The 25,826-nt window shown below is 38.4% G+C and overlaps 2 protein-coding genes and 1 non-coding gene across 6 annotated transcripts in view; 1 reads left to right on the top strand and 2 right to left on the bottom strand.

Annotated features, from left to right (window-relative positions):
* Positions 1 to 25,826, bottom strand: part of LOC137977609 (merlin-like) — a 44,623-nt gene that overhangs the window by 8,026 nt on the left and 10,771 nt on the right. The window contains exons 1-11 of one of the 4 annotated variants that reach the window (XR_011117846.1): positions 12,092 to 12,456; positions 11,856 to 11,984; positions 9,211 to 9,417; positions 6,884 to 6,952; positions 5,471 to 5,553; positions 3,974 to 4,049; positions 3,484 to 3,618; positions 2,972 to 3,046; positions 2,015 to 2,128; positions 1,359 to 1,481; positions 318 to 449 (exon numbers count right to left, since the gene is read on the bottom strand). Coding sequence is in view for 3 of the 4 variants with exons in the window: in XM_068824891.1 (XP_068680992.1) it covers positions 318 to 449; positions 1,359 to 1,481; positions 2,015 to 2,128; positions 2,972 to 3,046; positions 3,484 to 3,618; positions 3,974 to 4,049; positions 5,471 to 5,553; positions 6,884 to 6,952; positions 9,211 to 9,417; positions 11,856 to 11,984; positions 12,092 to 12,154 (1,206 nt within the window). In the remaining variant the exon portion in view is untranslated. Of the gene's footprint in view, positions 1 to 317; positions 450 to 1,358; positions 1,482 to 2,014; positions 2,129 to 2,971; positions 3,047 to 3,483; positions 3,619 to 3,973; positions 4,050 to 5,470; positions 5,554 to 6,883; positions 6,953 to 9,210; positions 9,418 to 11,855; positions 11,985 to 12,091; positions 12,459 to 25,826 lie in introns of those variants that run through there. The other 3 variants (XM_068824891.1, XM_068824889.1, XM_068824890.1) reach the window with 3 other exon arrangements.
* On the bottom strand, positions 14,835 to 19,259 carry LOC137975128 (mitochondrial ubiquitin ligase activator of NFKB 1-like). The gene is made up of 3 exons (XM_068822199.1): positions 19,079 to 19,259; positions 17,076 to 17,290; positions 14,835 to 15,675 (listed from the first exon to the last, which is right to left on the bottom strand). Exons 1-3 carry the CDS (start codon positions 19,181 to 19,183, stop codon positions 14,979 to 14,981), a joined length of 1,017 nt encoding a protein of 338 aa, XP_068678300.1. The 5' UTR covers positions 19,184 to 19,259; the 3' UTR covers positions 14,835 to 14,978.
* On the top strand, positions 19,344 to 19,458 carry Trnai-uau (transfer RNA isoleucine (anticodon UAU)). Its single transcript has 2 exons — positions 19,344 to 19,381; positions 19,423 to 19,458. It is a non-coding gene; the product is annotated as a tRNA-Ile (tRNA).

The raw sequence follows: 25,826 nt of genomic DNA, 5'->3' as shown, positions 1-25,826 counted from the left end.
TCGAGTCCTCTCACGAGAACACATTAGCCCAACAAATTGACCTGCTCCAAACTGAGTGGATACATAGACATGGGTTCGAATCCCGTTAGAACCACCTGAATTTTTCAAGTGTCTATAAGAGACAATTGCTTAAATTTAACTTTAAAATTAAATTAAATTAAATTAAATTAAATTTAATTTAATTTAATTTAATTTAATTTAATTTTCCAGATAAGTGCGAGGACCACTTCCCTCCTTCGACAAGTCCATTTTCTCAGACCAACCTTGGGGGGGGGGGGAAGGAGGCGGGGATAAAATGAAGTTAATACTCAGCATACCCTGCTAATGCACATCCGTAGTCGCTTGATTTCTTCTTCTGCATCAGACGCTTTTTTGCCAAGTAATACTGCTTCTTCTTCTGCCACTCTGGCTTTCTCTGCTAATAGCTCTCCCATCTCTTCAGATTTGATCTTTGAGAGAGAAATGAGGAAGAACGCAAGAGATTTTGCTTTAATATTTGACTGCAAGACAGTATTTGGTTTAAAGAAACTTGAACTTACAAAGATTTGAATTCTATTGACGTAGGTTTTCAAATCCTTACTGCATGTTAAAAACGGCAATCACCGTTATCGCACCTAACTTCCTCCTTCAACATCCACTCCTTTTCACGTTAAACGCGTCTTTCATTATGACGTAAGTAACTTGTGCTGGTGCTGTCGCCTACTGATTGGTTTAAAAAATCTTGCGCCAAATTCTCAGACAGTTAAAGATGAAAGCAGGACCAAATGTACCTTAATCGCTCGCGTTCTCCACGTACCGCGCTCGCGGTATTGATTCCTTTTGCGACGTGATTGGCTCATTTGAATGTATGCATGATCTGTTGCGACTGGCGAAATTGCTAAAAAGGTGCTGTTGACGATAATATTACTGGACACTTTTTGCCGCAAAAAATTTTGCAAAGAAGGCCTATATTCTCTGTATACGAGAAAATTCGAGCTGTACCTGACCAACCACGACGAAAATCAAAGCATAAAAGAATACTAACACTTTATTTGGTTTGCGTTAAAATTTGTTGATTTCGGTTTACAGTGTCCCCTCTTAGTGTTCCAGCGCTAGAACGACTAGACGCTCAAAAGTTCCTTTTCGTTTTTCCTTTGCTTTTACCGAGTGACGCCCAAATATCCTCATTTCGTTCTCTAGTTTCTTAAAATTGGACGTTTTTTCTTTACTTTAAGAAAGGGGGGGGGGGGGGGGAAGGATCTACCAAAAACGCGTTTTGCAATCGCGCGCCTGAAGGTTAGGGTCTTGCGAAAAGGGGTTAAAATAGTTTCTGTTTCCTGGTAACCAATCGAACTCAACTGTATGGAAAATTGAGTTACCAACGCTTCTTTCGCTCTGCTTGCTTCTTCTTGATATTCCATCATTCTTCTCTCTAGCTCTTCTTTTTGTTTGACAACATCCTCACGAGTTTGTTTTTCTTTCATCAACTTGTCTCGATCAATCTGCAATAAAAAAATGCTTATTATCAGTCATTTTAAACATGATCTCCAATCAGATTGGTCCAAAGCGCACTGTTTGTCCAAGCCGTGGTACATGTAGCATGCCAGGGGGCTTAGACCCAATCAATAAAATCAGCGCTCGATAAATTGATTATTACAATTTGTTTCTCCATACCACGAGAGCACCTACACAGAACACAGTCAATATGACAAGAGTTAAGCCCACCTTGAATGTATATGGCCAATATACATTTGCGTATGACCAAATCGCCTTTTCCTCCCAAATTTCTTACCCACCCAATTTTCGAGTTTGTTCTACTTTAACACTTTTACGAACTGTATACACTAAAACCCCACTTTGGGACCACCTCTTGCAAGCGGCAACCTTTCTTGCCTGCAAATACAGCCATCATTCTTAGCTCACCGCCACGCCAACAGAGGAAAGGCCATCCTAAAAGAGGCATGTGAGAGACAAAGAGGTAGGGTGTTTCACAACAAATTAAGGAAATGTCAATGATACCGAGGCCCGCCCTGACCTGTCGTCTCATTTTCTCTTCTCTTGCCAGCGATCTCATCTGTTGTATTTCCATTGTATCTGGTTTTCTTCTCCGCATGTGAAGTTCGTGGTTACCCACACACAAGTCCAGGATCTTGTAAAAAGAAAAAAAAAAGTTGTCATATTCAACAGAAACAACTGAGAGAAATGCATGCGATGTTTCCTTGTCGTTGTTTTGAAACAAGTCTTTTGAATCAACAACCACACATCGTATTGACATGATTTAACCCCCTGTTGGAAAAAATGGTACATATAAAAACATACGTGTTAAACAAGTTAGGCATCCCCCTACCCTGCCTGAAAAACCGTGACTTCGCACACATTATCAAAAGCACTATTTAAAAACAAGGCTCTAAAGTGAGCCTTGCGTTCTCTGATTTGTATATGTGGCACTTAATGAAAACATTTTGAAAGAAACAATTTAAGCATTGCCCTTTAAAAAAAATAATAAACTACGATCTTTTTCTTTAGTAGATGAGTCACATTATTATTCCTCTCAAATTTTGTAATAAGTGCCGTACCCACTGTGCAAAAAAAAAAAAAACAAAAAAAAAAAGATCAACTTGTTCATTGAAAAATACATCTATTTCTCTGTTTTAACATAATCATCTGGGTATTCGAGTTTGTTCCATGTGAGAAATTATACATGCAAGTCAACCATAATTCCATAGTAGAGAATTATTGGACGAATGACGTCACATCAAAGGCGGCAACAGGACAAGGTGCCTAAAAACTCAAGGGGAAAGGGGAGAACACTTCGTCTTTTAAAAGATGTGAAAGTATTTTTGATTGAATATTAAAACTATAAAGAAAAGAAAAAATGAAAACTTGTACAGGTCTTGGTGGGTGTTATGCAACTCTGCTTTGTCACTTAGTGACTGATCTTTATGTGTTAAGGTTTGTTACCTCGCATTTTTAGGCATATAATTTTGCATACCACTTTGTTGACTCGCAGTTTTGAAGCATGAAATATAAAATCTGGAGATGACTTGTCAACAGGTTTTATCTGAAACTAAAGACAATTTAATGATAAACTTTAGATAACATAAGTTTATGGTGACTTTTTTAACAACTGAACTAAGTAGCACACTAGAGTAACAGCGAAAGCACCAGGATTCTAAGTATGCATCCTATTTGGGTTCAATCCTGGACTTATTGTCACAGCTACAAGTAAGTTTGTCTGGTTCTTTACTAATCACTGACACATGTATGCAAATAATCAGATGCCTTTCATATTTTTTACCAAGGTTGGAAATTAAAATTCTCCATTAACTGGGATTTATGAGGCCCTCTCAATGGTTTTGGGGAACAGGGGAACGTAGACAAAAATATTTTAGGGAACAAAAACCATTGAATTAGAGAAGTAAGGGAGAAGGTCCATGCATCAGAATCAAGTGTTCTCATTACTGTAATCTATCATTCACATGCCTGTCATTTGAAAAACATTACCCTTCTATCGTGAAATGAAATATTCTTTGTCTCATTCCAAGGAAAGGAAATTTTTGGATTCAACTTGTTTTCTTTTTCATAAATGTTCAATCCACGAGAATCAATTCCAAGCCACAAGTCAGTTCCCTTTCTGTTCTGAAAGGAAAAAAAGTGTTTTATTATCATTATTATTATTGTTATTATTGTTATTATTATTATTATTATTACTGTTGTTTTTATTTTTATTATTATTGATTGAAACCATAATAACAAAAAAGGCATCACCATTTGGAAAAGTTGACAAATATTTTCAAACCTTCAAAAACACCATTTAATGCAGAGTTCATCACACCAAAATATATTATTATCACCCCCATTAGATTGTTAGCAATGCAAGCTACCATACTACGTTGAGTCAAGACAGAAAACAGTTAAGTTGTGTGATAGCGTCTCTTAAACATGTACAGCTACAGTCATGTTTTCAAGCTGTGTACAGTGTGCATACATGTACCTTGATTTCAAAGTACATCACACCATACATCTCAAGGTCCTGTGCAATTTTCAAGTACTCCACCTCAGCTTCATCTCTGGCATAAGTTAAAAAAGGAAACATAGTAATATTCTAAAATGATTGTACAAAAAAATACACCAAGACAATAATAATGATTATTATTTATAACATTTTGAAAACAGCATCCCAACAGAATGTGCTGCAAATGCAGAACGAAAACAACAGAGTGACAAGAGCTGTTTGGTTTCATGCACAAACCAAAAAATGCACCTTTCATGGTAAACAAGAGAAAAAAGCGCAAACTGTTGTGTTTAAACAAGGGGTCCAATGCCCCACATTTGGTATAATACATGTATTTCAAATCCTAAGGTCAAGCATCTCTCTCCTTAAAACAAAAATTAATGCAAAGAAAATGAAAACATGGTAGCCCAAATTCAAACAGCTTCCCTATAAATATTAACTTCCCCAATTTTATTTATCTGTTTATTTATTTTGAGATTAACACTAAGGTAGGTGTACCAAGGCTGCTGCCTAAGAAAATTTTTCTGGAGCACTTTCGGGCTTCCGACATTAAAAGTTAGTAGCCTGAATAATTTTTTCAAGAGCCCAGAATTAATCAATTAAAAGTGAGGATGAATCACCTTGTGATAAGTTAGGTGCCCGTTCGGGCTACTTGTTCAGAAATTTGGTTGCCCGCGCTCGCAAGTAAGGCGCCCAGGTGACTGGGTAACCATTAGGCAGCAGCCTTGTGTACGACAAGGTATCTAATGCCCAGCAGCAACACAAATAAAGGTATATAGTACAACAAAGAATGAACAAGGTTATTTAACAATTCAGGACAAACAATCATGGTATTTACTTGACAATATTTAACCTCCTAGGAGTGAGACTTAATACATTTAAATGTCAAATGCCAGATGATTCAATGCAGGCAGTTTAGGGGTCAATGGGTCAAGGTAGATTATTTCAAATGAAGATTTATTACACATAACATGAGAATTTTATTCCATAAAGCTCATTTGTACAAATCTATACACTTTATTTTCACATGTGGAAAAGGCTTATACAGCCAATCAGAATGGCGTACAGCTATTTCACATGTGGAAGTATAACCAATCAACGATAGCGTAAAGGCGTTTCCATGCCAATCACTCGTGCATTTTGTGCAAATCGTACTTTGAATTAAATTAAATTTGCATTTGGTTCTATTGTTAGTGAGTTTTTGTTTCTAATTTGCATTCAGAAAACTATTTTAATGAAAATTCTCGTCTTACATTGTATGTGTAATAAACAGTTCACGGCATAGAAAGTGCTTTGTACGGGGTTTTATTCACTCGTTGTTTGTGTCAAAAACCCCATACAAAGCACTTTCTATGACGTAAACTATATCTATTGTCACAATGAAAAAAAAAAGGCTTAAGTCTAGAAAAGAAAGATATATTTAAATTTTGCTTTAGCTGTACAACAGTATGCTACAAAAAAATGTACATAGAAAACCTTCTCATTTCCTTGTGCTCAGCATACCAAGAAGTGATTCTCTCTTCCCACATGTCAGAAGTCATCTGATACTGGTCAAGTACCTGGGAATATACATACACTGTTAATCAGAGATCACTAAGTCAAGGAATTTGAATATTTAAGTACTGCGAAACCACATGCACAATGGAAGTACTTTGTCCAATCAAGGCCAGCTCAAGAACAATATGCATTTCAAAGGCAATGATATGAACCAGTAAATCTAAAGTAGTTGTAAATATGTTGTTTTCTTTTTACAATCTATGGATCAGCCATCCTCATTGTTTGCACAAAAAATGCAACATAATAAAATGTTCCCTTGGGCACCGAAACTGCTTGAAAAATAGCAGAAAATTGTCAACAAAGAGAAGAAAAAAATTGGTCAATCACAACAGCTATGTTAACCCTGAGAATAAAAAGACCATAAAAACTAAAAAAGACACTTTTGAAGATTAAAACCTGCAATGAGAAATAATTATTATATCTCTCAGATAGTACGCGTGCTGTAATTGGCTAAATTATCGGGCTGTATTCTACAGTACGGCCTGCTGTACAGCCCGCTAAATTTAAAATTTCGACAAAACATCATCTAGCGAGTTTTTCATGTCATTTCTGTTGCATAAACTTGTACTGAAAACTGTTTGAATCTTGCAAGCAACTATTTCAAACTTAACAGCCAAGAAGATTTAGTTTTTGAGATTTTGGCAAGGCATTCTTTGTGGCAGTTGAACCTTCCGCTTCACTTTGACTAGTTTCCTTGCCCACGCACCAGTTAATCTCAGAGATATAATAAATATCTTACTAACCTCGTTTTCTCGGTCCGTACTGTAAGTTACGGATCCTCATTTTTCCCGTTGATTTATGGCCCGCGCGCTTCGCACTTGGGCCATAAATCAACGGGAAAAATCTCGGTCCGTAACTTACAGTACAGACCGAGAAAACAAGGTTAGTAAGATATTTATTTCTGACTGTGATTGTTCAAAGGTATATAGCACTAAATATCAATAATTATTACTCAGGAGATTATTATTAGATCTGTCCAAACAAATTGAGTTGTCTACTGGGTCGTGATTTACTTGGCCCCAGTTGTTCAAAGACTGGATAACTCTATCCGATGGATAAGTCATCACAATCTAACAGTTTCAGTGCATGCAACTATTTCAGTATTTAGTTGCAAAGCCTTGAATATGCACACTCTGAGCACTTAGAACTACAATGCAAGTAAAGGCCTGGCCAACGTCCAACTGGGATTATATTTTATACTCTGGATAGTATTTTAACCGCTGCGTAACTTTAAACAACCTTTCATGATGGATAGCAATTGCAACTCTTCAAACAAACAGGGTCAGCAAATTGACGATGCGATGTACCTCACATTAACTTAATTTTACCAACCCGTTGAGGAAGCAGGAGGTCATTTGCCAGGAAGCCAGGTGTGTGAAACTCCTTGTCATAGTCTCCATACTAAACAAAAAATTGTTTGCATAAACTGCATTGCTACAAAATCAATGACAAGACATTTACTTTGTGACTGCAGAAACTAACCTTGCCCTCAACAAGCCTGCTGTATACAGTACCAATGCCTGATATGTGTGAGACAGTTAACCAAGATGCCATGAACCCCTTGCCTACAGTTCACCCCCATGGTAGGAATTTCTTTTTCTTCCCAGAGGTTTTTTGAAAATTCATGATAGTGAAAAAACAATTTGCAAACGGAGCAGGTTTGAGCTAAAATATTCCTACATAATGCAGGCTGACCCCCGGTGAAATGCTCCATAAAATCCAACTAAGAAAGAGACCCTTATGTGGACAAGTGACCTCACCAGAAAAGAGCAAGAAAACTAGGAGGTCTTTTTTTTGCACAGGCTCTGACTAACCTGCTTTGGTGGACAGCTCAAGACAAACATGGCAGCAAGCGTCCACTTACAGCTCTTAAAATGAACGTAATTAGATGCACACCCAATTTTGATATCCAACACAAAGTGTCCCTCAAATCTAAGCATTAATTTTTGCTACCCCTTTCCAACAATGGGTACAACATGCAAGTGTAAGTGTTAGCCTTATTTTTTGGTGAGGGTACATGTATGTAAATGCTGCGGTTTGTCTTTACTTGAGGACTGGACTTTGGGAGACACTTTATAATTACACTAATTAGGGACTTCAAGATACACCAACTATGGACTACTGACTGCTGTTAAACGTGTGAACTTCCTCAAGCACTGGGTCGAGTGCAGGGCTGATGGTGCGAAAATACCAAGTAAAGTTACCGGACTACAGAATATGTGGTATGATCAAAGCAGCAGTGCACACTTTTACAAATTATTGACAAACAAACGTCTTTCCAAAAACTCCAAAAAAGACTTTATATAGTTTGACAGTGAACATAATCGATGAAGAAGAGTTTTGCCCTTCTACGATGCCTACAGACTACCACCAGCAGAGCGAGTTGAGTTCAAGGAATCAAAAAAAAAATTCAGGCATTCCACAAACCAAATCTAGAGACTGAGTGCAAACACTAAATGCATATTGGCTAAAGTACTGAGGTAGTATATAAAGTGACACTACTGACTTAGAACCTATTCACTTGATAGAATTAAGCGAAATAATTATATATGGTTTCCCTCATTTGCCCTTTGGCAGCAACTTTCATTCAAACTGTTCAAGACTGCCAAAACTCTTCCAAATTATTCTGCCCAAAATGCTGCTCAACATGAAAATCATTCCACTACAAATGCTTATTGGTTCAAAACTGAAATGGAAAATGAAATGGAAACTATAATTCTCTTCAAGTTGATAGAATAAATTGTTTTGCCTCCTGCCCTTCTTCCCCATTTTTGCCGCCTTTGCTGACTACGCAAACTCTTACGACTATTGATTGTTGTGAGTTCGCGACAGTGGCGTAGTCCGTAGTACGTGTATCTTAAAGTCCTTATTGTCTGTATTCCCAGGGATGAGTGATGTTAGAGCAAGGGGACACTTTGTAATGCTTATCAATAATATTGTTGTGCATCTACATCTGGACTTATCTCAAAGTGTCTTGATATGCCCACCCACATCCTTGTGAGGAATTAGCACTTACAGTGTAGTCTCCTGCTCTTTTCAGATCACACCAATACTGACAGTGCCAGCCACTTCCAAGAGCTTTACGATACTTGCTTACAGGAAAACTGGTCTTAATATGAAAGGCACAAATGTCCACCATGGGGTTAAACACTTTAAATCAACAGACTAAAGTTTGATTCACAGGCCAGCAATGGGATTAGTTTCTAAAGATACTGTGATGCTGGGCTGATCAGTGAGTGAAGTAAACATGTTAATTAAAGTGAATTTATAATTGAGAATGCCCCTCAGCCAAGTATTGAACTGGACACAAAAGGAGCCATAACATGGAGTACAGACTGTTAAAACAGCCTGGGATAGAAAGATATCAGCTTCACTGTTTGGTAGGCAAATGTAACAAGAAAGCACACCATTAAGTCAGGCTGATAGGGCTGTAGAATTTTAGTCAATCATACATGTATTTAAGGTCCCACAAAGGTGTTACGAGACAGTGTTGACAATTGAACATCCTTATCTGACAAGACTCAAAAGGATGACCATTAAATTTTTGCAGATCACATTGCAAAAGCAGGGTGTTCTCCTTAAGTGATTAAAGACCAGAATATTGGTCCTTCTACAACAAATTTGGTGAACACAGTACATGTACACTGTATATACAGTACCTTTGCTTGGACTGCATATGAAGCTAAGAGAACAGATGCTTCTGGTGGACAGAAAATGTCCATGTTCAGAATAGCTTCCTTAACTTGAAGGAAAAATAAGTGTTGTGTGATTTCTTGCATCAATTCTTCAGCAGCATCTTCAGGATAAAACTTGACACGAAAATTGAGACTAACTGGATTTTCTTTGGGAACATCTTGATCTAAAACCTGATGTGTAAGTGATACAATCAAAAGTTAGTCTTAAAAAATTTGAATCTCCAATCAGGTGAAAGCACAAGGAAAGCACAAGGAAAAAAATATGTAGGTGCTTAATTAATCCATTAACTCCTGGGAGTGAGACTTTACAGATTTTTACTCTGATGCCAGATGATTTTACTTATCAACTGAGGGCATCCTAGGACATTTGAGGTGTCAATTGATGTGTGAACAGCAGATTCAAGGTTTTCCTGTTAGCAAAGACGAGCAGCTGCAGCTACTCAGGAGTGACCGCTGTCCAGATTGTCCCTAATCCTTTTTTTTTTCTTCCACTTTCCCCTGAGATCTTGCCCTCTTTCATGATATAACAGTCTGCAACAGGTTACACTGTACTGTAGGTGCTAGGAGCATACAATACACACTGACAGTATGGATCAAAGATTACAGCATAAGAAATCATGACAACAGCACAGTTTGTTTGCAATCATTTTATGTGCAGCAACTGGTAGGTTTTTAGCACTTACTTGTACCAAGAGTACAAAACGAGTTAAATTTCATTTTAGGTTTTTAATTAAAACTTTCCAGACTAACAACTTTTTGACACAAAGTGGTTTTAAAGGCAACTCTGACTTGCCCTTTTGTGGCAACCACTTTGAAGATCTTTCACATCTATTCTGGCATAATAATTAATTTGCAAAGACACCTCTTCCTTTTGGGATGATTTATTATAAGCATGGTTGAGGACAAAGGCCATTATCCCAGATAATTACCAAAAAAGTTTAGCCATCCTACTGACTTCGAAACCTGAAAATTCTGTGTCACTCACGGCAACTGAATTTGTATTCTTAATAGCAATTTTTTTTTATAATGGTACTGTAAGCTTCAAGAAATCCCTCCAAAAGATTTCTCTTCCTTTCTAGCTCTAATTTGCATCAAAACCTATGGTAACAGATACAAATGGGCTCCCTTGATGTAATATTTAACGTCCCTTTGCTCCATCACACTGATTGACAAATTATTGTTAAAATATAAACTTGTATACATGTACACTGTATGTAGATAAATCTAACTGTCACTGCTCCGCTTCTTAATAGGTGAACAAAAAAATTTGAGACATACTTGAAAAAATTGCGTTTCTGTTAAAAACTGGCATAAATTTTTTTCATTTAAATATTAGTGACCTCTCTTGTGAAAACGTTCTTTAGGAATGCATGCACGGCATTTTTAGAGATTATTTGTAACATTATGAGGTAATGCTCTCTGGGAAGATTTCACCATCCCATTTCTTCAAAAAAGACAATTTATGCTGATTTTAAGGCTCAAAGGAATGCCTTATATCATTGCCACGGTAATGATATTTTGGAAGAAAATGTGAAGTGAGAAATCTCTGATGGATACTGAACTGATAATACCCTGGACAATTTCGTCCTAATATGATTAACCTGAATATATCGAAGAACAGAATATTAATTATTTATTTGTGTGAAAAAGGGAAACACTATTTCGAGCCTTCTTAAGTGCATGCAATCTAAGTCTGTAAATTATTTCTTTTGATGTGATCAAAATATGAATAAAAGCAACACAATATTAAAACTGCCTGCTAATTCAACACATCTCATAAACATCATACATTTACTCGAAAAATAAAATATCATTATGACTGAAATTTAAAAACACTCTGAAAAATAAAATTGCTTGCAAACCATCAAGTCTCGATAATGATAAAAATCAGTCAATGATAATTATTTGAACATCATTTTCATCACTCAATTTAACATGTTAAATTTCATTCTTTACAAAATACCCCTAAATTGTGAGATAATGATGTAATATAGTCTATCATCACCGATAATAGGCACAAGAACGCAACAATAAAAAGAGTTCCAAACCATGATAGGGAATTATCTTTAATTTTTTTATATAAGAAAATATTCGTATGAAAATGAGAAAAAGTAAACACAAAGTGGAGGGGAAATAAACAATGACTTACACCTTTTACCGACCGCCAGCCGACAAAAGGCAATTAAAATTGTCACTATTAGAATGTCTAAAAGCTTTTACCTTTTGTTTAGATTCTCAGTAGGTTATTATAGCAGCCTACAGCATTTACATTTTGGATACATGACATTTTCAAAATTAATATACCGGTAATCAGCGCTTTTTTGACGGAGTTCCCTCAATTTGCAATGTGAGACTTACATTGTATAAATACTCTTTTTAGTTTGCTAGATTCAAAGTTGGTGTGAAAACAAAAGACGTCATGGCAGAAAACTCATATATTTTGATTCATATGCAAATATAAAAAGCATACAGTACACAAACACTGGAAATAGTCACGTTCCATTACATTGTTTCGGCATACTGTACCATATAATATTGTATGCAAGAGGGGTGAAAATTCTATCAGTTCTCGACATTATCGAAATTCCACTCCTCACTGTTGTACCTACCCTCTTGTTAAATTTAAGCCAAGAACCGACGCCTTTCTTGTCCTCAAACTGTAACCCAAAATACCAAGTCTCGCGGACACCCAATGTTCGCACGATAAGATCAAACAATTCCTTCCCTGTGCATTTTTTCTGCAGAAATAAATAACAAATTGTCACATCACTAAAGAAATCTAGGAAACAGGACATTCTCATACGAATTCCCGGCTAAGCTTGTAAACATTCTGAAAGATTACAACCTCGACAGAAAACTCAAGCTCCGCGTCCAACGTCGTTATGCGAACGTCGAAAGTCTTCGGCATACTGGCCCACCATTTGGAACGATATTTTACGTCTGAAAAATACAATAAACTATCCGAAACATTCTACTCTTGAAGACTGCGTTTTTCTCCTACGTATCCTCGCTGTGCTATGTGGAGAATCCTTGACGTCCAACATGAAAACATCCGTCCATCCGCTGATAAGACCTTCTTTCGTCATGTAGACTGCACAAAACGTCTTGAACAACGCAAAGTTACGTTCGATCAGGAAATCGAGATTGATTTCTACAAATACCGGTCAAGATGAGCGTATGTTGGCATCTCATTAAAACACTCGTTTGTGAGGATGGAGGCCCGAACACAAGATAGGGATAAACCTTTTTTTTTTTTTTTGTAGGCCGCAACTTCGAACCCAGGCACTTTCAATAAATGACGAACTGGAACGACAAAAAAGAGGAGAAAGCCTGGGTTCCAGCTGAGCAAGTCCCTAAACCCTAAACCCTTTTTTTTTTTTCGTTTTTTAGGGGTATTTCTGTCTTTATGGAGGCGCTTTTTTTGGAGAAATTTTAGGGAGAAATTCCATGTGGTTAAGGTGGTCCCCTTATCCAGACTTTTGGTTTTTGTTTATTCCCATTAATATTATCGAGGTATTCTTGATCTTACATGCTTGACCAAAGTAACATGCACACTCATCCCTTTTGATTTAACACACTAAGTTTGTTTCCATTATCTTACAATGATTAACATGTTTTTTGGAAAGCAGGAAAGTAGCTTGTTTGAGTGATCAGTGTGACACTGTTATGAATTATAAATTACCAGATTTAACATACACAAAGTGGGCATATTCACGGATATCAAAGCAAATACTTAAATCTTTTCACAGATTGAAACGGTTGGATGGTGGCTTATCCGTAAAAGATAAAGTTATCTGCCCTTTGAACAACTGGGGCCCAGGGGCCTGTTTCTCGAAAGTCCAGAAAACTCTTCAAGCCGAAAAGCCATAGACCTAATAGGCTAACTCAATGTTGTACCCAATTCAACCCCTTTGGGAATGAAACGTTTTGTTCCAGGTATTTCCATATCATTTAAATGTGAATGCTACATTATCAGGGTTTCGACAAAACACTGACCCCCGGTCAACTGACCCCCTTACTGACCCCCTACTGACCCCCTATAAAATCAATGGGAAAATGAATACTGCTTACTTAAGCCTCAACAACCCTTTTTAAACAGCATTGTTCAACAGTATTTAAGTCTAAGCATCCATTTTAAAAAGGTTACCTTACATGAAGTAATCGGCCATCACAACAATAATCGAAAACTAACCTTTTTAAAATGGGTGCTTAGACTTAAATACTGTTGAACAATGCTGTTTAAAAAGGGTTTTTGAGGCTTAAGTAAGCAGTATTCATTTTCCCATTGATTTTTTAGGGGGTCAGTAGGGGGGTCAGTAAGGGGATCAGTTGACCGGGGGTCAGTGTTTTGTCGAAACCCTACATTATCATGCAAATATAATACACAAAGAATCTTAGTCCCCGGAAGTTTGAATTGGGTACAACATTGAGTTAGCCGATTAGGTCTATTTGTGAAACTTGTTTTGGAAAGACGATCTTCTGACATGTTTTCAAGGGAACAAAGAAGCAAAATGGCTGTTAAGTTTGAGGACTTAAATCCTCTCCATTCTTGAGATACAGAGGGAATTGTAACACTCGAAATTGGCCCGTACAGTTTCGTGATCTTCGAGAAACGGGCCCCAGGCCCCAGTTGTTCAAACTGGATAGCGCTATCCACCGGATAAATCCTTATCCACCAAATAAACAATGGTAAAACCAGTAATATTATTGAGTTATTAAGTGGATAGTGATTTATCTAGTGGATAGCACGCTCCACCCTTCAAACAACTGGGACCAGTTGTTCAAACAATGGATAGCACCATCTGCCGGATAAATCACTATCCAGTGGATAAGTCATAGAGAAACCAATATTTGCACTATCCAATGAATAGTGGTTTATCTGGTGGATAATGTATCAACCTTTTGAACAACTGGGGCCAGGTGTATGATTCTCCCTGCAAGTACTTTCCATTGCATGAAGAGTGTTTTTCAGTAATTAAAAAGATCTCATAGAATAATATTTGGCCCTCAGAGATTTTACATAAGAAACATGAGCATGTGCAACATTTATTATTCTTCCTACCATCATAAATTTATTGGACAGCCATTGGAGTCACATTTCCAGATGTTTTAGTGTTATTAATACCAAATGGCTATAATTCCCTGGTAGAAATCCTATGCAGGATCCTAAAGGATCCTCAAGACCCTTCATATTCTTTAAGATCTTGTAAGAAAACCCTAAGATCCAGATCAGGATCTTGACAAGGAATGGGATCCTAATCAGGATGTTGAGAACGACTAGGTATTATTTATGGGTAGAATCCTAAATGGGAAACAGGATAGCTGGTGGGCTACATTCTCATCAAAAACGACAGAACTCCAAAGTGATTACGAAGATGTAGGCAAAGTTGCACTCGAGCCACTGGGAACTTTATCCCGTCTCTGTAGCATGAAGTGACTGAGTGTTGCTACTGTTTCCTGGATGGGATGCTAGTCTAATGCAATTTTACCCTCAGGAGTATGGTACCCATTTAAAGATCTGTGGGAAAAGAGAGAGAGAGATTGTCTAAGGATACAACACGATGACAAAGCTAGGCCAAAGACAAAAGTTTGTTATTTCCATTATTATTATTATGATCAACAAACAAGTTAGACTTTTTAACTAATATACGTAATGTTATATATGTGTGAAAATAAAAAAAATGCCAGTCTTGCCGCGTGTTGTGTAGTGCTAATGTTTACAAAAATCAATATTAGCTGTGATAAGTTGGAACAAGTCTAGCAATAAGTCGCCTACAAACTGGACAGTTGTTGACCTGTCGCGCACACTCCAAGCAACAGCATATGTGACCACAGTCTAAAATAACCACATTACGTGGTCTATCCATGCAAATAATGCATGCCCCTTGCTGAACTCCTCCTTCGACCCCAGGAAAATCATTCATCTCCTGTTGCATTCTCCTGATGAGGTCGTCTTCTTCCTCCCTGTCATGCTGCCTCTTGTAATAAAAGTAAAGTGAAACTAGAAATAGAATCCCACTACTGAATGCAAAGATTGAGCTCAGAATTTTCCATAATCTTTTCCCAGACTGTAGCTGTCTGATAATGGCATCCAGAGTTAACTGAGAGAGAATATACGTAAGTCCACATTTAGGTGGTCCAATCACAATGCCATCCTCGTTCAAGGTAATTTCACCAATTCCAGTTAACGTTATACCAACAGGGAGCATCTCTTCAACTGTCTGGAAGCCTTTTGTCTTGTCACCAGTGACCCATTGCACCAGGGAATCAGCAACAGTGCTTGAAACAGGTTCAAACTTGTCATGTATTACTTTTAACTCTAGGTTTTGTGCTGACAAAGGCTCCAAGACTTTCACCAGGACTCCATGGCTGACCAATGAGAAAGGAACAGATGTAGCACTGGAACTAATAGTTCTTTCTATGTTGTGCCTGCACATTTAAAGAAATCAAACAATAAAAGACAACCTAATGGATGATAAAGTCAAGAGCATTTACTGACAAAAAATTAATGCTTCTAACAATTATATCATTCTTAAGGTTTCAGCTCCAAGTCAGGATCCTATACCACTTAGCTGCAGGAGGCAACCTATAGACCATATTCATAAATGGTGGCTATTAATAATTATTCTTTTGTCTTTATGCTGATCATCATCACTAGCCTCGTTAGCACAAACAAAATTCAAAAGAATTTTTGCTCGAAATTGAGGCTAGTGAGGATGATTAGCACAAAGACAAAAGTATAATTTCTTGGGTGCCATTTATCAATATGGTCTCTTAAAACTAGGTTAAGGGCCGACATTTTCACAGCACATATTTCACATATTTCAGCTTCAAACAAAGTTAGAGACAATAGTATTGTAGCGAAGGATAGTGCTAATATTGCCAAGCTCTGGTGACAATCATCCCTATAAACTGCTAGGACATAATTCTCGCATATTTTGAACTTGTTGATGCAAAAAAATTAAACCTGCCTTGAAGCACTTCATAAGACTTTGGTTCAGAAGTAGTACGTAGATTTTACTTTGTCTAATGTCCCAAGATTTTACTCATTGAGTGGGTGGGGGGGGAGGGAGGGGAGGGAGGGGAGGGAGGGGAGGGAGGGGGGCATTTCAGAGATGAAAGGGCTAAACTGAAAATCACTTAAATGTTTTATTCCAAATATAGGAAAATTGATCTTTTTAAAAAGGGAGGCGTCGTGGCCTCATGGTTAGTGTGCTTAACTCTGGATGGAGTGGTCCGGGTTCAGGTCCTGGCCAGGAACATTGTGTTGTGTTCTTGGGCACTTAACTCCCATGGTGCCTCTCCCCACCCAGGTGTATAAACGGGTACCAGCAAAATGCTGGGAGTAACCCTGCGATGGACTGGCATCCCATCCAGGGAGGAGTATAAATACTCCTAGTCGCTTCATGCCACAGAAACAGGGATAAGCTCCGGCTCTGATGGGCCACTTGGCTCGTAAACAGTATTATTTTTTTTAGTTCTGGTACAAAAATGTACACTGATTGAAGTGAATGACTGTTTTACATGTTTGACTGTAGAGAATTTAAAAAGCACAAGAAAAAATTATTCTTGTATTTTTTAACTCAAGGACTGTATTACTTTGCTTTTAAATCTCCATTCACAATTAAAAGGAACAAAAGGAACACAAAATGGTGAAATTAATCTTGATATGAAAGTCTATGTGCCAAATCTAAAAGAATAAAAGATATTTAGAAATTATGGTCTATAATATCACATGAAAAAGTGATGTTTGTAACATAGCTTTTTACAGTTTCTGTACAAACAGTGGAGGATTTAACTGTGCTAGTCAAGAATAAAATCCATCATACCAGAGTCTAGTTGTTCTACTCCATTCAGACCTATGTTCGCGCGTCTTAACACGCTGAATTAATCCAATAGCATCTGTTACATGAGGGCTTCTAATGACATCACTTCTCTTTACAGGTCTTGCCTCTCCTCTGATGACACCGTAAGGTATGGTATGGTTTTCTGCTGACCTTAATGTGTGAAACAGTTTTGGTCCAATCTCCAACTCTACTGCATCCTAAAGAAAATTATGCAAATTCTATCGTTTTAAATTTCAACCGATTTTTTCTCTAGTTACTGACCTGAGTCTATAAAAAAATTGCCAAAATACTGGATGCATCCAGGTTTGTCATTACGGGCCGTAACCCGTAAAAATTTGTTACGGCTAAGCCCAGTCATTGTTACGGGTGATGGTTGCAACAGAATTTTTATTCACGGGGCAAAACAAATTGAGATATATTTTTAAACATTTACCTTCTAAAGAAAATATAATTGCTGCCTTGTGTTGTCTGTGTTCCTGATTCTAAGATGTGTTTTGGTAAAAATCCAAGCATTTTCCGTGAAAAAACCTTTGGGGAATATCCCCAATCGATTGTTGTTGGATTCTGATGCAATTTTCAGTAACAAAATCATTATCAATGCACAGTACTAGATAAAATTTGGATTCCGCTGACCATTTTTCATGGTTTTGTGACACATGACCATTTACATGTGCTTGGTTTATCTTTATTCATTGTGAAGTTTATCTTTTTGCCCTGTTTGCGTCACTTCTTGATTGAGAAAGTATAAAATTTACACCTCAGAGTGCAGGAAAATGAATTTCCGAGGGTCTAATTTTAAGAATTTTCTGGAGGAGCATGCCCCGAGACCTCCCCCCCAGGGCCTCAGGCCCTTCGGGCCCTTCCTTTACATGGCCTTTGCCCATGTATTTACATGTTACGGGTTAAATCGTGAGTGTTACACCTGCTTCAAAACTTAATGACAACTCTGCATACCCATCATAAGTATGCATTTTGGGTATTTAGATAAAATATAACGTACCCAATGACCACGAAAGGGCATATCTTGAGGGGAGAGCCAATTGGTATACTTCACACTTGGCTTTGTGTTTAGAGGAAAGTACTTTTGATGAGGGGGGAGGGGTTTGTGCCAGCACTTAGATCTTCTTTTTGAGAATATAATTTTTTGGGGATGTTAAAATGGTATACCTTCTAACTTTCTGAGGGGGAGGAGGGGAGGGGTCAAAGGCATGACATTTTTATCTGGAGAGAGTGAGTTTTTTTGTAAGGGGAGTGATAAAATTCAAACATATATTCCAAACATGTGCAGACATTTTACATTTTAATTAACTCTTTTCCAATGGTTTCCCAAATGAAATTTGAGATTTTAGCAACAGTATGATCACTTCCGCTGTCTTTTCTTTCCCTGCTCTGAAATCATGAGTCCGGCTATAGATGTTACTTTAATTAAATTATTAATTTTTTTTTCTCTATTTGTGTCAGTTGAGGCTGTAATGTCACAAAATAATCCAACAGACGCGAGAAATAATTTTTCATAGTAACATTGTTGGAACACAGGGGTGAGCAGGTATGAGATCGAAGTTTTTGATCCGCCGGCATATAACAATCAAGCCTTCGGCAAGACACTTGGCAGGTATATAACATCAAGAGAGGATGGCTACCTCAAGGAAGTACCTAGAAAGCAGATCATTCTACGTGGCTCTATTAATTTCTGTGTCCTCCTGAACAGTTGTCCCAGTGCTACATAGAAATCCATGGATCTTTTTCATGACAGAATCTTCTTAGCTAAGCTAAGAAGTACTGTAGGAAGATCCAAGACTCATGATAAGTACTTGGCAACAACAAAAATTCCTTATTTAGTGTAAATAGCCCCTTGGTGATCTCATTAGATCAGGAATATGGCCTTAGAGTACATGATTTCTCCAAAAAAATCCAAAATCCTTCAAACAGAATAATGACGACATTGATACTGATCAAAGCAACGTGTGTCTATAAGCGCTTTATACCTTCAAGCTCCTAATTGATCCCTCTCGGTTCTTGTACACTGCATAGAAAATGGTCGACAAGGCAGCACTGCCAACACCAGCCCAGAACCAAATACAGTCCGACATTTTTCAAAATTAGGTCGTCTTATATGATCTTTACAGCAATTTCACTTCAGTCGCCATATTGGCCGAAACACTCATTACCAGCCTTCTGCGCATTTACAAAAAGATAAAACTTCATGTAAATGGATTAAATAGTATTGTAATCGCCCATTGGGCAGCTCAAGCTCCCGTAGCACAGTCGGTTAGAGCGTCGTACTTATAAGCAGTACTGGCCAGTGGGCCCGAAGGTGCTAGCTAATGACATGCGAAGGTCGCGAGTTCGAGCCTCGCCGGGAGCAATGGGCTTTTTTTTTCCCTTTCATTTCTTATTACACTCTTGTGTTCACTGATTCAAATCACCGCGAGAAATGCGAAATTTTTATCTGGCGCGTTTCTTGGAATCTATTTAAATTAAATGACACTTACACACAAGGACAAGCATTTTCGTCAAGGTTTAATCCGGTCTCATATTGGGTTTTTGTTTTCAAACTTTCCGGAAATAGACCATCTGTAGAAGGAATGAGGCCTCGAGAACTGAAACTTTCAATAAATTTGCTTTGTCTTATCTCGAAAACCAGTCTTTTAGACACTAATAAATAGACCATAGTTTCGGAAATACGATCGGAACCATTCAGTATCGTGATTCTAGGTGTCGAGAATGTCTGCAAACAAGCCGCGGATTGTAGCAATATTCAACACAGGAATTCACATTTCAATTCATACAGTTCCCAGGGGAGACTAATTGTTTCAGGCCGTGTTCGGGTTGATTCGGTGGGTGGTATGGCACGAGCCCGTAGCCTCAGTTCAAAGCGGAAGTGAGTTCAGATTTCTCATCAAACCTGGCCCACCAAGCTGGAACTGAAATTGAAGAGCATCACCGAACACATTCCCGGAATTTGTGATCGAGTACATTACGTGAATGCTCTTTTCATAAATTTGGAGCAATTTAAACGATATTGTATTGACTGAAACGAATTTGGTAAATCAGAAGCATTGGCGATCTGACCTAATAAGTTAGCGAAACGACTTTTAGTTGTTAGCTAAACAACTGCACACGTTAGCGAAACGACTTCACTTGTTAGCGAACTGGCCCGGGTTGCTCGAAGCATGGTTAGCGCTAACCAGCGTTAAACACCACGGAAACCTATAGGTTTTGATACCTCTTCACCAACGGTTAGCGCTAACCAGGCTTCCAGCAACTGGCCCCTGGAGGTTGGCGAAACGACTTGTATTTTTAATTATCTTCTTTTTCAAATCTTTAACCCCACAAATTTTGCATAATCATTGTTTGCAATTTCTCCTGGGACATGAACTGAATATCGAAAACAATGCCTATGCAAATTTTTGGGGGGGTAAAATAGGTGTATGATGTAGAGAATGTGAGAAGGATAGATTTTCTTTTTAATGCGTAAAATGTTCACGAGCATGAAAATGGTCTTTTCCCATTTGCCAAGGGCTTGATGTCCAACGTTTCACGAGTGAGGCAGACAACACGTTTGATTACATAAGATGGTCTGATGGAGTTATACCAACAAAGTACAGTGACATCCTTTCGTAAATGTCTTTAATTTCATGGTTTTAATACTACAAGAATAATGAAACTTCCTGTTCAGTCTCAGTATTTCATTCAATCGCTGTCTTATCCACTCCGATGTTCCATTCTTATTCTCTGTACGCTTCGAAACAGCTACGGTATCTGCAACAAACCCACTTTTTTAATGTTTCTTTGAAACCGGGGTTGCTGTGCGCCTCCTGCTGGATATTTGAAGTCCTTGTTTCCATCGTTTGGTACTTTCTGGAATCTACGAGGAAAAAAAATATCTCTTTCGAGACTCTGCTCGCTGGGTAAGGGTTTACCGTCAGAATTGAAAGGAATGGGATTAATGAAAGGTGGTCATGAGTGTTTGAAAAAAAAAAACTTTAAGAAAACTTACTTTGTTATTAAAACATCTGAGCGACCGTTTACCCTAAAAAGGCTGCCTGCTAGCTGACCATGGGTGGATTGGAAACGCATGATCATCAATGCAAAACACAGTAGAAAAGCAAACATATTTGTTAACCTGACAAATCGGGCCTTCTTCACTCTAGTTTGATTCTTTGTCACCTAACTGAGGCTGGAAGATGTCGCTTAGCCTGTTTAAATATACCGTTAACCCAACGTAATTTAATGTTAGCGATTACTTGTAATTTAGATTAAGGAAAGAACTGATTACACAGGATTCTCTACCTGGCGAGTTTAATTTCACTTTCCTCGATCTCCAGCTCCTGTATCATTCCCTTAGTTTTAATCTTATCAAACAGACACCATGAGGTAGAAATGAGATAGAGAACCTATCGATATTTTTTCTAATTTTACTTGTGGGTAGTAACACTAAAAACACAACTTCATTTGACAGATGTGCCGCAGTAGTTGTATTCCATTTACAAAACCTAAGGCAAAGTCAAGAGTTTTTTAGATTTATGACATAGATGGCGCTATTCCCGAAAAATTCTCTATCCAGTGGATAACTCAATTAGTTATCATGGCAATTTTCCCTTGGAGAGTAATTTATCGAGTCAGTCGCACTATCACCTTTTGAACTACAGAGGCCCTATACCGCAACTTTTAATCAACCGTCCCACGCTACTATGATTGAAGTAGGAGGTATCTAAACGAAAAAAAAGTAAAACAAAAATGTTTATGTACGGAATGAGATATACTAATAAAATATATTATAAATAATCTCTTGACTAATATCTTTTAATAAATGATTTCTTTACTTTTTTCTTCTTGGATTATATTTGATCCATCTATGATTGTTTGTCGCTTTGTTATATATAATTTTGAATTATTCGCTTGTTTTAAGTTTCTGAGGCACGATTTATTCCCCCTGCCGTGGATAATTTCGACACCGCGTTAGCAGATCAGCACCTGCATTATTTTGTACTTTTGGCTAACCAAGAGCAGGAAGATGGCGACCAAGATGTCACTCATTCCTAGCCGGTTGTTTTAACTTTTGAATAATTCATTGCACAGATTACAGCGATGCTTCAGATTCCACGGTGGCACTAGTTAGTTGGTAAGTCTAGTGCTGTTGCAGCCAAGTATCATGTGGGTGCTTGTTCCAGAAATTTTCTGCCGAGCGTGCTTGGTTCCTTTTCTCGTCATGGTCCTTAAGAAGAACTGGCCTCGCATGCGTTTCAGATAATCATTTTCTGCCCTTCCTGTTTCCTATTGATATTCATTAGTTTGATCAATGTAGGAAGAAAACGAAAATAAAGGTTTCTGAATTCTTTATATAGCTCAGAAATTGTATAGGTTTCTTGTTTTAACTCAGTGCGGTTTGGGATGAAACACCGAAGTTTTTTCGCTTCCTAGATCCTCGAGTATAATCTCCATGGTACATGTAGGAAAGATTACGCAACCCTATATACAGAAAACGTCAAAAAAAGTGCATCGCCCATCCAGGTAGCAGAAAAACCTTATCCTATGTTAATAATTATACAGGTGAAAGTTGCATGAAACAAATTGCTGCAATAATATGGATATACTATCACAGGAAAAAATATAGTTTTAAAATTGGTTTTGATGCCCAGCAGAGGCCAAAGCTGGATAATTAAATTTACTATGATGAATTGAAAAGTTCAGCGTATCATTTTCCCTTTAACGGAAACTAAACCGAAACCTTTTATCTCTTGGCTTCCTGACACAAGTTTGGTTGGCGTACACTTTTAGTCTGCAGTAAACAGCCGTCTTGAAAACTTCGATAGAGAAGAGAGGCCCTGGGAACGAGGCAACAGACAGAGCCGCCATATTGGATTTCTCTATCCTGTCTTCCTCAAAGTTCCAGATGGCGCCCAAATACACTGAGCTTGGGTTCGAGTCAGGGATCGATGAATCTCCCGTTTTAAGTAACTGATAAATCTCTATAATCTCAACGAAACTTTCACACATTTTAATTGAAGAATAATAGAGCCATTAAACTGTACTGGAGATCTATGCAATGGTAATTTATCGGATTTTCTTTTTCAGGCTGCGTGCTGATTGTAAAAAGTTTCTTAAATCTTATTAAAATCGATCCAAACTGAATTTTTTTGAAAATTTTATACTCAGAAAAAATGTTTGGTTTGACTCACGTGGTGTCAATCAGTTTTTCTTACTAAACAGCAGGGGTAACTTCCCAGGTTTTAGTGTAATCTTTGGGTGGATTCACCCATTCATGGTGGCAGCAGTTTGTACTAAGCTGCCATCATCACAGCACAATCTCCCTATCAACATTGATGTGACGACAAAAACAATCATATTGCACTGCATGCTCATGGTGTATAATTATGGTTGCAAAATATACATTCTTGTAAATTAAGGGGGATGTGTGATTGAAATGGGGGTTATAGAAACAAGGGAGAAGTGATCCTTTCATTTATCTCGGGATAATTTAAGCAATTGCCTCTTATGGCTGGCTTCAACCGGATTTGAACCAATGACCTCTGCGATGTTGGTACCACTGCGTGCTGTGCCAACCGAGCTAGGATGGAGTATGATGGTTTCCAATCTCGTTGAAGCCTCCTGAATTTTTCAAGTTTCTATAAGAGGCTGTTTGCTTTGAAGCTTTTGCTCGCGGATCTTCACCGCAGCTTCTGGACGGAGCCATTCTATTTGCACCACAAAGGCGGCTTATGCTATTTTTTTCAAACAGTGGAGGCGACTTAAAAGGACAAAAGGACTTTCGGCCTTAACTGCTATGGCTAACCAAGAGCAGTAAGAAGACGACCAGGATATCAATCATTTCCGCAGATTGAGATTCATGATTTTCAACCCCAAATAGTTGTTTTTATTAATCATGCAGGGTACCGAAAACCAGCTTTATCCAGTGCATAAGAATATTACAAGATTATTTTTAAATGGTTATTCAATTTCTTAAAATTCTCAAACTGACAATTCTTTCTGTGTTAAATACAACTTGATATCGTAGGCTATTGGCTGCTTTCGAATTTAAAGTATCTCACAGATACTTCACTTCACAATCCGTATTGTCAATAGGCAACGAGTGCGTACTTCCATCAGAAATGTTCTGGAAACGTATTTGAAAGTCTTGTGCGTTGATTCCTTTTGTCCTTATGTCGTCCTTAAGAAGACTAACGGCTCCTTTGCATGCGTTTTTCAGAAGATCCTTTCGTGTCCTTACCTGTTTCCATCTTTGATATTCATTAGTTCGATCAATTCTTCTTGACCGCTCGAGGTTAACTGTGGATTTTCCTGTACCAAAGAAACAGGTCATCTGCTGTTTAAATCCGGCTAATTAAAGCTTAGCCAGCACTTCTATAAACATGATAAAAGAGTAGCTCCTTAAATCATTTTTACACGGGAATTGTATAATTTATAATCGATCCATGGCATCTTCACGATAACCGCTCACGGATGAGTTACCTTTGGTTCCGGACTGACGCCTTCCGTTGGCTGACCCCATCTGCGACTGTGGAGCTTTATCTTGCTGATCGAATGAACCTGGATCCCGTTGGGGGGGGGATGAAATCAGACGTATTTTGATGAATGGTTTACTTAGCAAAATTATGAAGGGTTGCAAACCCCAAAATACGGTTTAAGAACGTAGTTCCTAATTTTATAATTCTAGACCAGATATTTTCCGGAGTTTTAGTTGAGTGCACGCTATCGGGAGCACTTTCGTTTTATTACTAACCGAACCTTCTCTTTGATTTTAAAAGCTAACTACGTCCTTATTTTGCGGGACAAAAAAGGCCGATTAGCAAGCATTTTTGGAAAGACAAATTAAGCTCGCGAATTCGAGGAACGAGTTCTCCCATTCCCTACACGTACACCACTCATTACTCTTGTTACAAGTCTGCTGCTTTCCAAACAGGATCAATCACTGGTAGCTGAGAATGAATGTTGGTTTGAAAATTTAGGCACAGCCGAAATCAAACAACTAGACACAAATTTTGTTTTTTGTCCATGCTTTCGCCAATAGTTAGGTCACGCCAAAGAGAGGGTAATCAGGTTAGCATACTGCTTACATTTGTTTCCATTGAGATAGACCGTTGACTCATCCTTTCTCTTACTCCGCCAACTGTTCTCGGTTTCTTGCTTTATTGTGGTTTGGGAGTCGGTGCCCCCCACCATGCCCCCACTGCAGTTTTTCTCGTTTCCTCGCGGCTCCGATCATCTCCATGATCCCCACGTTCGTCGCGGCCTGTTTTGATCTCAGGCGTCCCGTTTTCCGCCACACGGTGGTTCAGTTGGTCTCCGCCCAGGCGGCCCCAACCCGTGCCTTCCCTCTTGAGCTAGCGGGCCAAACCCCTTCTCACGCCATTCAGTCGTTCCATCTAGGGTTGCACGTTGTCGGTCCCCCCCCTGCTATAATCCTATGCCTCTTCCTCGTCCCGCCTCACTCCACTTTCTGACCACACTCATGCCTCTGTGTGCTGTCCCCGCAGCGGCCCAACAATACATGTCTTTTCAGCTCATGCCTCCACAAGTTCGGCGCTCATTTCCGCTTTCCCCGCACCCTTCACTTTCCTGCCCCACGTTTGGTTGTCGTCCGCAGCTGTCTTGCCGCGGCGTCGCGCGTACCCTTTCTGGGCTCCCCCGATGCCCGTTGGCTGTGCCCCTGCCCGTTGCTTTCTCTCTTCCATCTTCCTCTTCGTCAAAGTCCAGGGTTTCGCCAAGAAG

Source organism: Montipora foliosa, chromosome 11, assembly GCF_036669935.1.
Source record: "Montipora foliosa isolate CH-2021 chromosome 11, ASM3666993v2, whole genome shotgun sequence".
NCBI lineage: Eukaryota > Metazoa > Cnidaria > Anthozoa > Scleractinia > Acroporidae > Montipora > Montipora foliosa.
Note: the sequence above shows the minus strand (reverse complement) of the source record. Positions and strands in the feature narration are given on the sequence as shown.